General features: G+C 38.7%; 1 protein-coding gene across 1 annotated transcript in view; it reads left to right on the forward strand.

Annotated features, from left to right (window-relative positions):
- DPYS (dihydropyrimidinase) overlaps positions 1-13,558 on the forward strand; it is a 31,019-nt gene extending 17,461 nt beyond the window's left edge. Inside the window, exons 7-10 of the mRNA XM_040063905.2 lie at positions 164-306; positions 9,674-9,881; positions 11,412-11,517; positions 13,317-13,558. Coding sequence (XP_039919839.1) covers positions 164-306; positions 9,674-9,881; positions 11,412-11,486 — 426 coding nt within the window. The 3' untranslated portion in view covers positions 11,487-11,517; positions 13,317-13,558. The remainder of the gene's footprint in view (positions 1-163; positions 307-9,673; positions 9,882-11,411; positions 11,518-13,316) is intronic.
- The last annotated feature ends 2,271 nt before the right edge of the window (positions 13,559-15,829 follow it).

Below are 15,829 nucleotides of genomic sequence, written 5' to 3' on the forward strand. Positions count from 1 at the left end.
AAATAGTTACTTTTACTTCTAAACTCTCCAGTATGACATTTAAAAAACAACAAAAAAAAACCCTGATATGTTTTCAGTCATTGTAGTTTTTCAAACAGAAGAACATTTTTTTCATTCCTTGTTTAAAAAATTAACGAGTTTGCTTTTGTACATTCTTTTGCAGCACAATGGAAAAATGGATGAAAACAGATTTGTAGCTGTTACCAGCACAAATGCAGCAAAAATCTTTAACCTTTACCCAAAGAAGGGCAGAATTGCTGTGGGCTCTGATGCTGACATTGTAATCTGGGATCCTAAAGCTACAAGGTATGTACAGGAAGTTATTTCCTGCCCCTTCTCTATCCAGCCTTTCTGCAGGTAAAAAGCTTCACAAAGCCTTTGCACCACAATAAGCCTTTGGGTGAGGTTATGGTGGTTTTAAATAGCACCTCATGTGAATTAATTAAAGGGTTTTGTCTCCCACAGTAGTGTATGTAAGGAGAGATCTTTGATCTCTAAATGGATTAAAAAGCATTCTCTCTGATAGCTGACTAAGTGCAAAAATTAAAAAGTCTGTACATTATGCAACCAGGGCTTGGTATCCTAAGAGTAAAAATAACTCCTTTGGGATTTTAGTGCAACTCTTTTTAGTGCTGGAGTATGCTTGAATTCCTCCACTGAAAAGAGCAGGGAGAAGAGCCCGCTGCAGCATGACCCATTACAAACTTGTGCTTTGAACTCAGACCCACTTAAAACATGTTCAAAGGTGGATTGAACTTACCTCTGCAGCTCAATTTATTCATGCTTATGCTTTTATTTGGAGAATTTTCTGATTGTGTGCACAGTAAATCCGTTAGACTAGAGCTTGTGGCACCGACAGATGCACAAACATGTCCTGGTGTCTCACCCTGCATGACTTCATAGCGTGGTACATTTTTGCTAGAAAGGGCATGAAGTGTCTTTCTAGAAGCCTCCACTCACACAGTGTACTGTGCATTATGGTTGATTCCTGTGCTCAGGTGTATTCACACCATCAGCCAACCCCGTAATCAGAGCTCTATAAATATTTCAGGAATTATGTCTTGAGTCTTTCTCTGGCTGCTGTGCCCATCCTGGTCTTGTTCAAGCTGCCTGAAAATGGTCTGGCAGCTGTCTGTCACAGAGCCAGGTCACCTGGGGAGTTGTCTCTCAGCTGAGGCGCTTACGAGCTCTGTGAGTGCATCTCCATGTTCCAGTGCTGCACAGGGTGACTTCAGTCTGCAGGAACCCCAACAGTCCAGCCCTACCTCTGACCCCCCGTGCACTCAGCAGCAGGTCAGCAAGTGCTCTGGGGTGGCAGTTTTCTTCCTGGGCTCAGCTCTAGTGAGCAGTGTGACCGTAAAACTCTGCTTTCAGCCTTTGATTTTTGAAAGAGTTGAAGACTCTGCTCCTGGTGTAGGAAAGTTCTGAAACGTAACTGGACATGTCTGATTTTGGTAGACAAATAGATAACACACTCCACCCCCTCTGCCCAATCCTAGATTTACCTTACACAAACAGAAGTCTTTTGACCAATCTTCTGGGTTTTTGATTTTTGATATATAATTCTCAGTATATGAATGAGTAGCAAAACCATGTGAAAGTGTGAAGTCTTCTGTGTTTTAAGCTACAACATTTGAGGATATGGAGGCTGCTATTCAGAAGTCCCACAAAAAAACTGACAGCACCAGCAGAAGAAGTTTCAAGAGTGTCAACAACCCAAATAAATACAGAGGCCTGCCCAGTGCTGGGTCAGGGAGATTTTCGTGTGCATTATGGCTTCCGGCATGTTGAGCAAGCATATTTTGAGATACCAGCACTGAGCTATTTCAGGACAGTGAAGATATGAACTCCGATTTAAAACACCCTGAAGGATTGTTTTCTGAACTCTCTTCTGCTCTGCCTGGGGACAAATGAATCTAGAAGGATAGCAGAGTTCTGACAATGTTCTCAAGGTGCTTTGTCAGCTCCTGTAATTATCTTTTTGCCTCTCAAACATTCCTTCTGCTTCTCTTCACTCTCTCCTGAGTACTCTAATTGTCTTTTCACTCACTGCAACTGTGAAGCATTTTTTACACATTTAAACTGTATTTTCTTACTGAGCAAGCTTATTTTAAATTCAGCCAATATTTTTCTTCCTGATCTGGTACTGTTCTCATTGTTTATCCTTTTGGGTTTGCAGGGAACAATCTCTCTGCAGGTACAATTTTGTGAACTATATGAGAAAGTATAAATAAATCTCACTGGAACTTGTCTATTAATTTCACTCCAAATCCTGAAGAGGGCATAAACAGCTCAGCAGAAAGAAGGGATTTAGCTAACGGATTTCAGCCATTTGAGATGTTACACAAGGCACAGCCTCGTGTGCTTTGTTGATTCTGGGGAGTGATTTTCAGTTTCACAATAGGCTTCTTCCTGTTTCTTGCTAAGTTCTTCCTCTTTTGTGCATGATTTTTTTTTTTCTTGTTTGCAACCATAAGTCTTGCAAGAGGGAAATGCAATTTTCCAGTTCTGGTTTGAGGTTGTTTTGCTGTAGTCGTGACATTCTGATTGACACCAGCCTAATGAGTCAGACAATTGCTGAAGTATTGCTGTGAGGAATTGATCTTCTCACAGTCTGTCAGAGGAAGTCTATACAGAAGATTCTAGAGTAATTTAGAAAGGTAATGCAGCTCTTTAATACAAAAACTTGTATCCCTACAAAATCAGCTGCATTTCCCCGCCCACATCATTGCACAGTAACATGTTGGGTGCTATTTGAGCATTCACGATTTTCTCTTTCTAGGTTACAAAACCACAGTGAATTCAACGTGACGGCTCTGCAAGCTGGAAGCAATTGCAATTTAAGGTTCTGCTTCCGCACTCTGCTGCTCTAGCTGAGTTTTTCCTTTTCAGGGTCAGCTTCACTGACTGGCCTATTTCTGTAGCATTTTCTGGTTATTTCTGCAGAAAATATATCAACAATTACCGCATTTACTACTGTGTTTAAAAGCATTTGAATATTGTTTTTAGCAGGTCTGCATGACAGCAAGCATTATTGGGAAGAAGCATTAAATGTACAAATTGGTTAGAAGCTGCATTACAAAAGATGAGTTGTGAGTCCTGCCTAAGTAGGTCTTTTTATTAGCTTCCTCATACTTATTCCATTCATTAAAGATCACAAAAATACAAAAGAGTTCTGTTGGTTTGCTGCAAGCCATGTGCTACCAAATATCATATTGCAAACCTCAACACCCTCAGCATCCCAAGCACAGTCTGTGCAAACAGGATTGTTCTGTGAAAACTCCTTGGGAAAACGCGTGTAGGCAGCAAATGTGTACTCACTGTACCATCTTATTTTAATCTGTGCTATGATGAAGACTGTTCACAGACTTCTTTCAGCTGCACACAAATAATATAAAAGCCCCAAGTCTGTGAAACAAAAGCAACTGTAAAGACTTTTTCAGGAGGAGAGAGCAAAGTAAGGGAAAGGGAATTTCACCTGTCAGCAAGTCAGTGTCCTCTAACACTGATGCCTTTAGCTATTTGAAAGCAAGCAAGAGTATAATACCTCTAGGGTTTGTTTCAGAAATGCTCAGCAAGGAGTCTAAATACTGCAGTGCCCAATTCAGGCAGAGCTGAGCATCCCTCGTAAAGTAGGTGCAGAAGGTCCTAAAGATCTCATAAAGAGACATCCAGCTCCCAGCAGATATTAGGACTCAATTCACTGTAGCCTGTCGCAGCCTCGCAAGTAAACTTTGGATCAGGTCCCAAAGGCAAGATCAAACACCCATAAGGATAAAAAAAACCTGTCTTGAGAAGAGTTTAACTTTCTAAGTCCAGGTACTTCATTATAACAACATGCAGACTGGGAAGCCACACTCCCCAGGGGTTTTCCCTCATAAAATATAGCTGAGAAGTTAGACACTTCTGATTGCAAAGGCAGAGCTGGCTGTGCAGGTAGCACCCTCCTCTTTGGGCTTTGCTGGAGTGGCCCACTTTGGCAGGCACAGCTTGTGCCCCACGTGCTGGTGGAGCCGGGCTCAAGCCCTGAGCAGGGCAGTGGTGGCTGCAGCCCCGGTACAGCTGCCACAGAGGGGCCCCTGACCTGCAGGAAATGTGGTGTGGGGAGCCTGAGGAGGGGACAGGAGGGAGGAAAAAGACAGGTCACTCTGTAATCTACCTGCCTGACATGACAGAGGAAGATGTGGGTTTTTTGTTTGTTTCTAGTATTTTTGCATTTTAAGGGGAACTGACTGGATGTGAATCAGCAAAATGTCAGAGTTCCCCTGTATGCTGGCATTTGTTCCCTCAATGCCTTTGCTTGCATGTGGATATGTTCATGGCTAAATCTTTTGCATTTGTTAGAACCAAAATCTGCAGCCTATGTTTGTCTCATTTGTAGTCAAGTCTTCAGCCTCAGAGGGTTAAGCGGGGATGTTACCACGTTTAAGCACTCTGCCAAGTAACTGCCTGTAACTTTTAGTAACATAAGAGAGGAAGAAACCAGATGTTAGCCGAAGATTAGAATAAACAATGCTGCAACTGTCTTACTTTTTTGATGAAGGAGCATAATTTTGAATTCTGAATATATGGATGACTGCATCTAGTCACAATGAGACAAAATGAAATAATGTGACGTACAAATATCTATGCATAGAACAAGTATGTTTTGGGCATTTTCAATAGCCCTATGCTCTTTTGCACAAGTGATAGAGGTGTGCATGCATGAATGTACACTAATTCACCAGAATCCTGCCAAAGACATCTCAAATTAAGAAAATGGGGAGAAGGAAACAATAGGTACAAATTAAAATACAGGAAATTTCATTTCAACATGATAAACAAATCTCTTTTTCTGTGATGGTGATCCAACACTGGCACAGGTTGCCCACAGAGATTGTGGATCTCCCTCTTTGGAGGCCCAATTTAACATGGCCCTGAGAAGCCTACTTTGACCCTGATCAGAACTGGGGGCTTGGAATAGATGATCTCCAGAGATGCTTTCCAACCTCAGTGACAGTCCGGTTCTGTGAACTGTAACAAGATAAGGCTCTCTGAGAGTGTATGATATACATTTCCCTAGTAACTTGCTGTCTCCAAAATGTCACTTGGTCTCTTTAAAGAAGTGAATCTCAGAAACGTTACCCAAAAAATGAAACTATTCTTTATTTTCCCTTTCATAAATTTGACTTTTTTCCCTTGTAAACACTTCAAGATCTTCTCTAGTCATTGAATAGACTAATTTGTGTTCTTTTCTTTTTGTAAGCTTTTCTGCAATCTAATTTCTCGTTACTGCTTTTCTCCTGCCCACAGTTTTTCACAAATGTTTACTTCCATCCTGTATCAGATTGGAACAATTTATAGGACCAGACTGGATAATACTGTTGATAAATGAGCTACTTACCATAATAAAAAAAATATTTTGTTGTCATTCTCTACCTCCCCTTAAAATTATGAATTTTAGGAGATACGATTGCATGAAATAAAGATCCCATTACTTCAGATAAGTCACTTTGATCTGAAACTCCCAGACATTAACTTCCTGCCTCTCCTTGCATATGTTTTTATCTACAAATCTTCTCAATTCATATAACTACTCAAAAGTAATGTTTACTGAAGATTTTTTTTTTAAGAGGCTAGGAACACAACTTTACAAATAGTTTTCTGCATATATTTGCATATGCAGTTATTGCAATTCCTTAATATAAAGTAGGCCATGAGGTTTTTAATCCTCATTATAGGCTTATAGCTAGCATTTTTACACACAGATTTTAAGACTTTCTTATTTTTCCTCTATTTTCTTTTTCCTGTTCTTTGCTTTTCTTTTAAATAAAACTCTTAATTATCATTATAATTGAGTGGTGACTCAGAAAACAGAGAAAGGTGAAAGATTTGTTTTTTCTAGATTTTAGAAAATTAGTTTAACAATATATAGTGTTCAAAGGCATCAGAAAGTGATTAGAAGAGGCAACTCACAAAGGCAGATACTGTCCCTAGCAAAGTGGCATCTCTCACCTACCCCCAGCTCTGAAAAGCTCAGAGATACTGCACTATAAGCATTGAGAGAATTACTTACAGCTCAAATACTCACTCCTACATAAGGTGGTTTTCTTTGGCAGCTGTCAACAAAGGAGCTGTTCTCAATTACAGATTTTATTACTATGTTTTAAATGAGGTAATTCATTGATTATAAAATAGGTGTCCTCCCTTTACTGAGATGTTGAACAGCTATTCTTACCTAAGGGTTATTGTCTACAGCATACCTTCACATTCTTGTATCTTAAATTTTTAAAGAAATCTGGATGAGGCATGCAGCTATTTCCACTGAATGTAATTAAATTCTTCCTTTGTTTACTTATGTGACTTTGAAAATTAAAGGGATGATGCTTATGGTAGTCAAAGTTTTGGTTCTAGAGCTGATGTAGCTTCATGTCCTATGCATTACAAAAGACATAAGATCACTCCAACGTTCAATGAAGGTTTCCCTTCATCCATGTCCCACTCCCAATTGTAACCCACTGTTTACTGTTTCAATCTCTGACTGAAGCATAGACATGTTTGTTGAGATGAGAACTGGTCCCTCTAACTCCTTAACAAAGTTTTAGGTCATAACTTGAGCTGACTACCTGTATAGTTTTGAATTTCACCCTACATGTTGCTGCATTAGTCTTAACTGCTGCTCTTTTCCAAGTTTCAAGCTGCAGTAGTTTATTTAGTTACAATACTCTAAGAGCGACTGTAAGTCCTTTCTCACGAAAAGCACAGATAAATCCAGTACAATTAGTCACTGAATCGTCACACAGTTAGAGCAAATCTGTCAGTTGTTCTTAGACTAAATTACCCTTTTACTCTGAATTAGTTGGACAGAAGTATGGTGGTGAAGAAAAACCAATTTCAGAAGCATATCTTCCTGTTTGGTACTAGAGAATGGCAATGTATGTATTAATAGCTTCAAATAGCTTTGCAAGCCAGGTGTATCAAAAGCAGCTGAAGTGAACTGCCTGGAAACACTGATGTGAGTAAGAACAATATAGGGCCTGATGCCTATAGAGTATCCTCTTTGTAGAGGAGAATGTTCTTTTAAATGTGAAAGTAATTGTCCTGATCTCAGTCTCCATTTGAGAAAAGATTGTTTGAAACAGGAGCCACTGCAATTTATAACCACAATAGAGAAGTTTTCCAAATGTTATTTTAAAATACAATACAAATTTTTGAAACCTGGACTCAGAATCTGTTCTCATGCTGGGTAACCCCTTGTGTCAGGCATCACTTAGGATGCTGGAGACAACTGTTCAGTTGTACTCTGCTATGGTGGCAGTCTTGGTTTCTTGGATTATTAGTAGGTTACAACTGGTTTTGCCGTTAGCTGAGAGCAAACATCAGAAATTTGCTAAGCTGCCTGCTACTGAGATTGGTGATACAGCTGTAAACAGTCCGTTGCATAAGGCTGCTGAACTGAGAGCCTCAAACCCAAACATACCATCAAGTTCTATTTGGTTGCTTGTTTGCTACCTGAAACTTTTACTGACATTGATAATGTCAAAGGGTAAAATCACAGGCAAATTTTGATTTCCATCAGGGAAAATTCAATTCACCTTCAGAAAGGGCAGCGTGATCTATAGCTTGTTTCAGCAGAAGAGTTATAAATTAATTCTATTGAGGTTTATTGTTAAGACAAGCTCTGGAAATGTGTTTTGTCCTATTGCAAGGTTTAGCTGTACAAATGGATATTACTCTCAAATGTGCCAACTTCCATTCATTTTGTATCTTTAAATGAAAGACGTACTTACCTCTGAGACATAGTTACCTCTAGTGATCCTGTTCTAGCACATTTAAGCAGCTCACATATTGATTAAGGATCTTGCTTATTTTTCTGTGTTTCCTCAAATTACCTTCTCCATTTTTCTTTTCATGTCTCAGTGCAATTGTGCAAGCAGATAGAACATATATGCAGAGAATGTCAAAGATTATTACAGTTGTTCTTACCTACTGTTCTAGCAATTAGACCCATAAGGGTAATGCAATAGGCTAGAGGAGTATGTTCACAAACTCCTTACAGGGCTGTTCTAACAACCATGGATAAATTTGTTCGATAGCATTCAACAGGATTAGTGAAAACAAGAGAGGTTTGATTTTTCCCAACATGAACCTACAAGATGATGCTGATATTGGTGAGCAGGCATACGTAAGTTTTCTGCTCAAGCTGTGTTGCATAAGGCAAAGGTTTTATTCCTATGAGTAAACTGGTCCTAGATGATATTTACATATATATAGCCTTTGAAATATCAGTTACCACCAAGCCTTAAATATAGCCCTTAGCAGAACCAGTTACTCTTAAGTTCAACAAAATGATATGAAAGGAAATTAAGTATCCTTCCATTAATTATTTTTCCTCTTTATAAGTAATAATTTCTAATATTTTATATGATTATTTTTCAAAATTGTTATACTCCAAATAAGATAAAGATATTTTTGTGGTTTTCTCATTTTGATAAGGATATTGACTAAAGCTAAAAAAAAATATTTCTCCAAATTGATTGATATTTTAATCTATTAATATTTCATATTGCTTTTGAATTTGACAATTCCTTTGCAAAAAGATGTCATCTCTGGAACAATGCATGTATATATGTATACACATTGTAATATGTGCATGATAGATTTTGATTGCATGAGCACTCATCCTGGAAAAAGCCCAACTGGTAGCCAAAAGCACAAAGCTTCTTTCTTTTCAGAAATTATAAATGACAATAAAAGTATAAACTATCGTAATAATAGATACAATCTGTAGCTTGGATACCAGAAGTGAATAAAATAACTAACTGAAATTAAAAGTCTGTAATTATAGTAAGTAGCTTAGTAGGGAAAATAGACAATAAAGGAAGTGTACACACCCTGGACTTCCAGATAGTAATGTCAGCTCTAGCATTGACTCAGCCTTTAAAATAGCCAGTTAGAGTTGGAAAGATTGTCTAGAAAAATGGAAATCATATAGAATGAGGTCTATATATATACAAAAAGCAATAATACCATCATTCAAATGAGTACTGTTGAAGTCTGAAATGATAACTTACTTAATACCCTTGGAGTAAAGGTATGTAGAAGTGTGATGTCGTTATTATTTAGCAGCATTAAGATATTTGGGCAGTAAGTCATTGAATCAATCCAGCTCACACCAAGCATTACCAAAAATCATTACCATTTACTGACTTTCCAGTGAAATGGTCTTTGTGTTATTTGTGAGACTCAGTCTTTGAAACATTGCAGCCATGCTTTTCAAACTTGAAATTGCAAGTCATTCCAGCTAAAAGGTCAGACTTTTTCTGATTGAATTGTGCATAGATATTTGCTTGACAAGGCAAAATGAAATCATGTTATCCAAAGAAAATATTACAACCTGATTTTTTTTCCACTGATCTCTTTTGTAGTGGAAAATTTTGCATTTAAAGGCTGCTGAGTTCTGTCCTTTTGACTCCCTCTTCATTCTTTTGAAATGCAGTTACTGTTCAATGAAATGTTATTGTGCTATCCTATTTCTGCAGCTTCTCTATGATGCACTGTACAGTGTCATAGTTAAATAATGTTGCTAAATTTTCTTCCTATATCAATTTATCAAAATTTTATAATGAAGTCAAATGAAATGATCGTAGTAATTTTGTGTGTTGTATTTTGTGTGCTGTTTTTGTAAACACAGGACAATATCTGCAAAGACACATCACCAGGCAAATAACTTCAATATATTTGAAGGAATGGTCTGTCATGGAGTTCCACTTGTGACAGTTTCAAGAGGCAAAGTGGTTTATGAATGTGGAGTTTTCAATGTCACAGCAGGAGAAGGCAAATATGTCTCCCGTCCACCATTCCCTCCATATGTCTACAAACGAGTCAGGCAGCGAGAACAGGTTAATTAAACTAATAAATCTCTGTAATGCCTTGTGCAACATGAGGATAACTAGCTCTTGGGAAGAGGAGTTTGGGGATTCAATGGTAATTTTCCTTACTAATCAAAATATGCCAAGGTGGGAGGAAAGGAAACAAAGGACTCAAATTTTATTGCTCTTTATCTTATAGAAAAATACCATATACTAGTTCTTGTTCTTACAGTAGTCTGTACAGCTTGTGAACTAAGCCCCAGTACTTTTAAAAATAAACATGTCCTACTTGCAATAAAAGTGGACAAAGTTTTGTTTCTGAGTAATCTGCTACATTTCATCACTGATTTCACTGAAAATCAGAGAGCTTAAATTTCATATGCAGGAAGAAATATTGCACCAAGGAAGAAATCAAAAGTTTTCTGATTCTCTCATGGATCAGATATTTTGAGCTAATCCCTGCAGAGTGTTAAAAATTTTGCTGTGTTCCAACAAGTATATGTTAAAAACTGAACATGTTCAAAGGGCACTGCTGGGCCAAGCAAGATAGCTCTGTTCAAGCTTTTGTTCTCTTCTATTTTTTAAAGATAAATATTTCAAATACATAAAGATTGGAGTTTCAGTGCCTGTTTACTGTGCAAGCATCCATGATGCTTTTGTATCCTTAGTGTACTGTGAATAGGATTTTCAAAAGCACACTGAGTAAGTATGTTTTAAAATCACCACTTAAATCAGTGGGATTCACTGCAGGATCTAAAAGTTGAATCAGACTGTGAAAAACAGACTAGCATCCATGTGAAATAAGGCCCAGTGAAATGCCCCCCAGATAATTCTGTATATTTCTTTCTGCTGTTGTCTTAAAGGACTGAGAAGGGCATGTAAAAGTGGCTGAATGATGCTTTCCTCCAAAGACCACAATTTCAGAGGATGTAGTGAGCTGCCTGCAAGTTCACACACATAACACAGTATGAAAACTAAACTAAATTGAAATTTATAAGAAATTTGATAATTACACAATTCTGAAAGACTTCCATGAACACATAGTGGTTTCCATTTCCCATCAAAGCTAGAGAGAATTTTCCCTTAACCCAAATATCAATTACAGCATGTCTTCAGAAGTGATTTTTCAACCAGCTCAGCCTCCTGTAGCCAGCAGCTAGAATTGTGAGTGATAGATATTCACACAAGGCAGAATTTGCTTTGTTTCATTGATACTTATTTACCTCTCTTACCTGACATATTAAAAACATCACTGGAAAATGTGAATACTCTAACAAATAGAAGAATCCATAAAATGAAGTGGAACATGTTGTTGTTTCTTTAGAAAATGGATTTAGAATTGGATTGAACAGACTTAGCCACCCAGCTGCTGATGAAAGCTGAGAACTGAACAATTTAATCCCAGTGCAAGGGATCTTTTCCAGAGAGAAGTTAGATAAAAGGATTGGGATGCATTTCATAGAAAGATGGATTATCATAGGACTTCTATTTCAGTTTTGTCCATTTGCAATTAAAAGAGAAGAAAAAAAAGAGTGAAAGATTTAAAACATTTTATTGCAGGTATGTCAACCTGTTCCTGTCAAGAGGGCACCATACACAGGCACGGTCTCGGGAACACCAGTTGCGAGAAAATAAGAGGCTCATTCCCCAGTTTTGGTTGTTGCAGGTAAGCATCTCTTTTGGTTAATGAAAACTACTTACTGCTTCTCTGAAACTTCAAGAAAACAGAAGTGTAGCAGGCTGTCTATCTGGTGACAGGCCTGTATCAAATAAGCCCTCTCAGAAGCTGATTTCTCTTGGTATCTGTAAATTTGACAAAAAATGTGGCAGCCTTGGAGAACCTCTTCTTGATTGGAACCACATTTAAAAGTTCAGTCAAAAGAAACTGACAGAGTTTAACTGCTAGACCAGAACATGGGTATGAAGACCCATACAAAACCTGAGTTGAGGTAGTGACAGGCGTACAAAATGAAGCATAACTGACTTGCAAATTTAGATAAAAAAAACCAAAACCACAAACAAAACCAGCTTGATGTGAAAAATTAAATTTGTTCATTTCCCTGTTACAGACCATAACCCCCCTACAAATGTGCTGTTTAGGTTAAGCTGACAAATTTGTTTTGCAAAAACAAAAAATGTCTTCATGCAAAGAGAAGGCTTCAGGGAGACCTTAGAGCAGCCTTTCAGTACCTAAAGGAAGCCTACAAGAGACATGGAGAGGAATTCTTTTTACAAGGGCATGGAGCAGTAGGACAAGGTAGAATGGCTTTACACTGAAAGAGAGAGTAGACTTGGATTAGATATTAGGAAGGAATTCTTTACTGTGAAGCCAGTAAGGAACTGGAACAGGTTATCCAGAGAATTTGTGGATGCCCCATCCCCAGAAGTGTTCAGGGTCAAGCTGGATGGGGAACTGAGCGGCCTGGTCTAATGGAAGGCATCCCTGCCCATGGCAGAGGGATTGGAACCAGATGATCAGTAAGGTTCCTTCCAACCCATGCCATTCTGTGATTCCACAAATAAAGGTGCTGCAGCCAAGTGTCAGCAGTGTTTGAATTAGTGTAAGCTCATCACAGCTAACAGCAGTAACACCCAGCATCTCCCCTTCCCTCCCCTCCAGTGTTCACAGTGTGTAACTTGGTTATTGACAGTCCTTGTATATGCCCTGGTGCTTGGCAGACCCTTCTGTGAGTTGAAATCAATTAGCTTTGTTTTCTGGGTTGGCTTTGTGTTGCTTTGGTGAGTTGAAGTGTCTGTTAGAAGAACCAAGCAAAGATCAGTGCAGTGCAGCATATGAGTGGGGTGAGGCAGCTGGGGACAAGGACTTGTGACAGCACCTCACTCTCTGTTTAACAAGCAGAGGAAATGCTTCAGGAAAAGGTAAAAACTAGGCAAGTCCTTCAGCAAGCACAGTCGAACCATGCTGCTGCTGTGTGCCAACTGCAGCTGAAATGTCTGCTACAGCCGGGGAGTTGATTGATATGGGTTGGGAGAACAGTGAGTGAAAGAAAGCATGCCGAAATCCAAGCTGAAGTCTTGGGTGCATATATGTACCGACAATGAGATCAGCTAGTTTGAGAAATAATTTCCCAATAGGTGAACAGAAAGTGTGCACCTCACATAAAATGAGTCTGTTCTTTGTGCTAATTTGTATAGGACAGAAGGTGAAATTAGCTTTTCTACATTTCATGGCATCATTACTTTAGAGCTATCTTAGAGTGAACCTCATCCAGGGCATCAGTAGCAGCAACAGAGCATGGTATCCTATTTGTTTTTCTCTGTCCTAAGGGAAAAGCTTTTCTAATAGAGAGGACTAAAGGCTAAAGCTTCAGTAGAGTGAGGGAGCAATAATCATTCTTTCTAGCTCTTAGAACTCCTGCTCCATTATTACCTCTGACTGACAAATTGCAAAGAAGAGATTTTCTTTTGAAAGATGATATCGTATTTTCTTTTTCTTCTCTGTAGATAAAAGCAAATGAAAATGACCTTGCTGCCCCCACCAGCAGTTCCTCCTGGGTCCAGCAATCAATCCACAATTAACTTCTCAAGAACCATCATGAAACAACAGTAACCAATAAGCATTATACTTGGTAGCCTACATAAAATTGTCATTGAAATTTATCTTTGAAAATACTTTTGCTGTAAGAATCGGAAAATACTTTTTAGGAAATGGAGTAATAATAGTAAAAAAACCCCTACAATTATAATGTGGCAACAGTTCTGTACCGTTCTGTACATTTCTAAAAATATGTAAGTTTTGGGATGGTATTTCTTAATGTTTATCTTTAGAAGGTATCAGCTACCCAATAAAGTAAAAGCAATGAACAATGGTGTTTAAGAACATTTTTTTAACTGCTCTGTTGGGTGCCAGGAGATCAGTCCTAATTCTCTGATTTCAAATGTTAGGAATATCTCTATTGTGCTTGGTAATGCAGAGAATTCTGAGAGCAGATGCTGATTTTTTTTTTTTCCCCCCCTCTCTGGAAGGGTCAGTACAGAAATACGCTGATTTAGGAAAACACTCACTATTTTGGAGCTGCTGCCACATCTCCATGTCACTGTCTTTAAAGAACTTTATGTATTTGGTCCCTGCTAACTGCACCACCAAGGTTTTTTTGGTGGGTTCAACTATTTGCTTTGTTGCATCCTAGGCAAACCCACACCAACCATACTGGTGAACTCACCTACAGTAATAGTTGTATTCTGGCTTTATGGAGACACACACACCCATCACTTGCAGGCTTATGAAGTGAGATCACCAGAGCAAACCCATAATGCATTAATGTCAAAAAACATTTTTAATTGAAAATATGAGGTTTTCTCAATGTAATACTTTGGGGTTTGTAGGATAGGATTCCTAATTAAAAAAAAAAAAAAATCTCTTTTCCTCAATTTTTCCAATTTCCATTTTCAGAGGCTATTATACTTTCAGAAGCATGATTCTACTACCATGTCTTGACAAATTTTGATTTGGAGAACTTGAATGTTGTTTAAAGTTGCACTTTCATATGTAATAGCTCTTCTTTTCAAGCATTTGTTGCTGGCAAAAATTTAAGAGTGTCATGGTTTGATGCCAACTGGCAGCTTAGTGCCACACAGACATTCACCTGATTCCCCACTCAGTCAGATGAGGAAGAGAATGAGAAGAGTAAAAATTAGAAAACTCTTAGGCTGGAATAATGACAGTTTAGGAGGTAAAGCCAAAGCCATGCAAACAAGCAAAGCAAAACAAGAAATTTGCTCCCCATTGTCAAGCAGGTGTTTTGGCATCCTCAGGGAAGCACTCTGAATGTTCCCCCTGCTTGTTCCCCCAGCTTTACATGCTGAGCATGACCATATGGTCTAGGGTATTCCTGGGGTCAGCTGAGGTCACCTGTCCTGGCTGTGTCCCATTCCATCTCCTTGTGCACACCCAGCCCTCTCCTGATGGGATGGGGTGAGAAACAGAAAAGGCCTTGATGCTGTGTAAGCCTAGCTCATTGATAATCAAAATATCCTTGAATTATCGATTCTGTTTCCAGAACAAATCCAGAACATAACCCACACCAGCCACTGTGAAGAAAATTAACTCTACCACAGCCAAAAACATCACAGAGAGAAACGATGCCAACATAAAATCGCCTGTACAGCAAGTTGGATGTCCTATGTGCAGAAACAATGTAACCTGTACTGTGCAATCCGCAGGCCGAACAAGCACAGGAAGAGCTGCGTATTTTAAGACATATGCATTAAAAATATGATAATTACTATTATTTTTGACAGTGGAAAGCAGACTTGCAGTTCCTGCTATATTCATAGGCATACAGTGATATATGAGCTTGTTGTGAAAAACAAACTCCTGTTAGGTCAGTAGTTCTTGTGTCTCCAAACAGCAAAACAGGGATTTCTTTGTAAGACGATGGAAGATAGTCATGAGTATGGTGGAGAAGGTCTAGCACCAGTTCCCTTTTCTCAGGTTTGTCTTCGGGATGACAGAACAGCAGAACCAAAAATCCAGCACTATAGCAATGACTATTACAAGGAAACAGTTCACTGCTCAGTACAGACTTCTGTACTGTCCTGCTGTGCATCTCAGTTTGTTGTCCAGTCTCCCTTTACAATCAACAGAGAAAGTGATGCTTCTGCAACTTTTTTTGTGTCTGCATCAAGATCTCACATGGGTTAGATGAATCTCTCTGGAGCTGTTCTTTGGGATGAGGTGGGCAGTTTTCTTGCAATGCTGGTTTGCCACCATTGGCTACGAAGATAATACAGGCTGTGTAACTATGGTGCAGATTTCTGCTCTGCAGCTGCCTTCCACTCAGCCCATCTTTGCCTCTCAGAACTGGAACTTTATTATATGAAGGATGCCTGTCTTTCCTTATGTTTTGTCTCATCAACAGTGCAGGTCAACAATGAATCCATTCTTCGTAATTAATCTTTTGCTACATCAGAAGAAGAGCAGAAATTCGAAAAGAGTAATCTCCAAAGTATGGATA

The sequence above is a fragment of the Hirundo rustica genome, chromosome 1 (genome assembly GCF_015227805.2).
Source record: "Hirundo rustica isolate bHirRus1 chromosome 1, bHirRus1.pri.v3, whole genome shotgun sequence".
In the NCBI taxonomy this organism is placed as follows: Eukaryota; Metazoa; Chordata; class Aves; order Passeriformes; family Hirundinidae; genus Hirundo; species Hirundo rustica.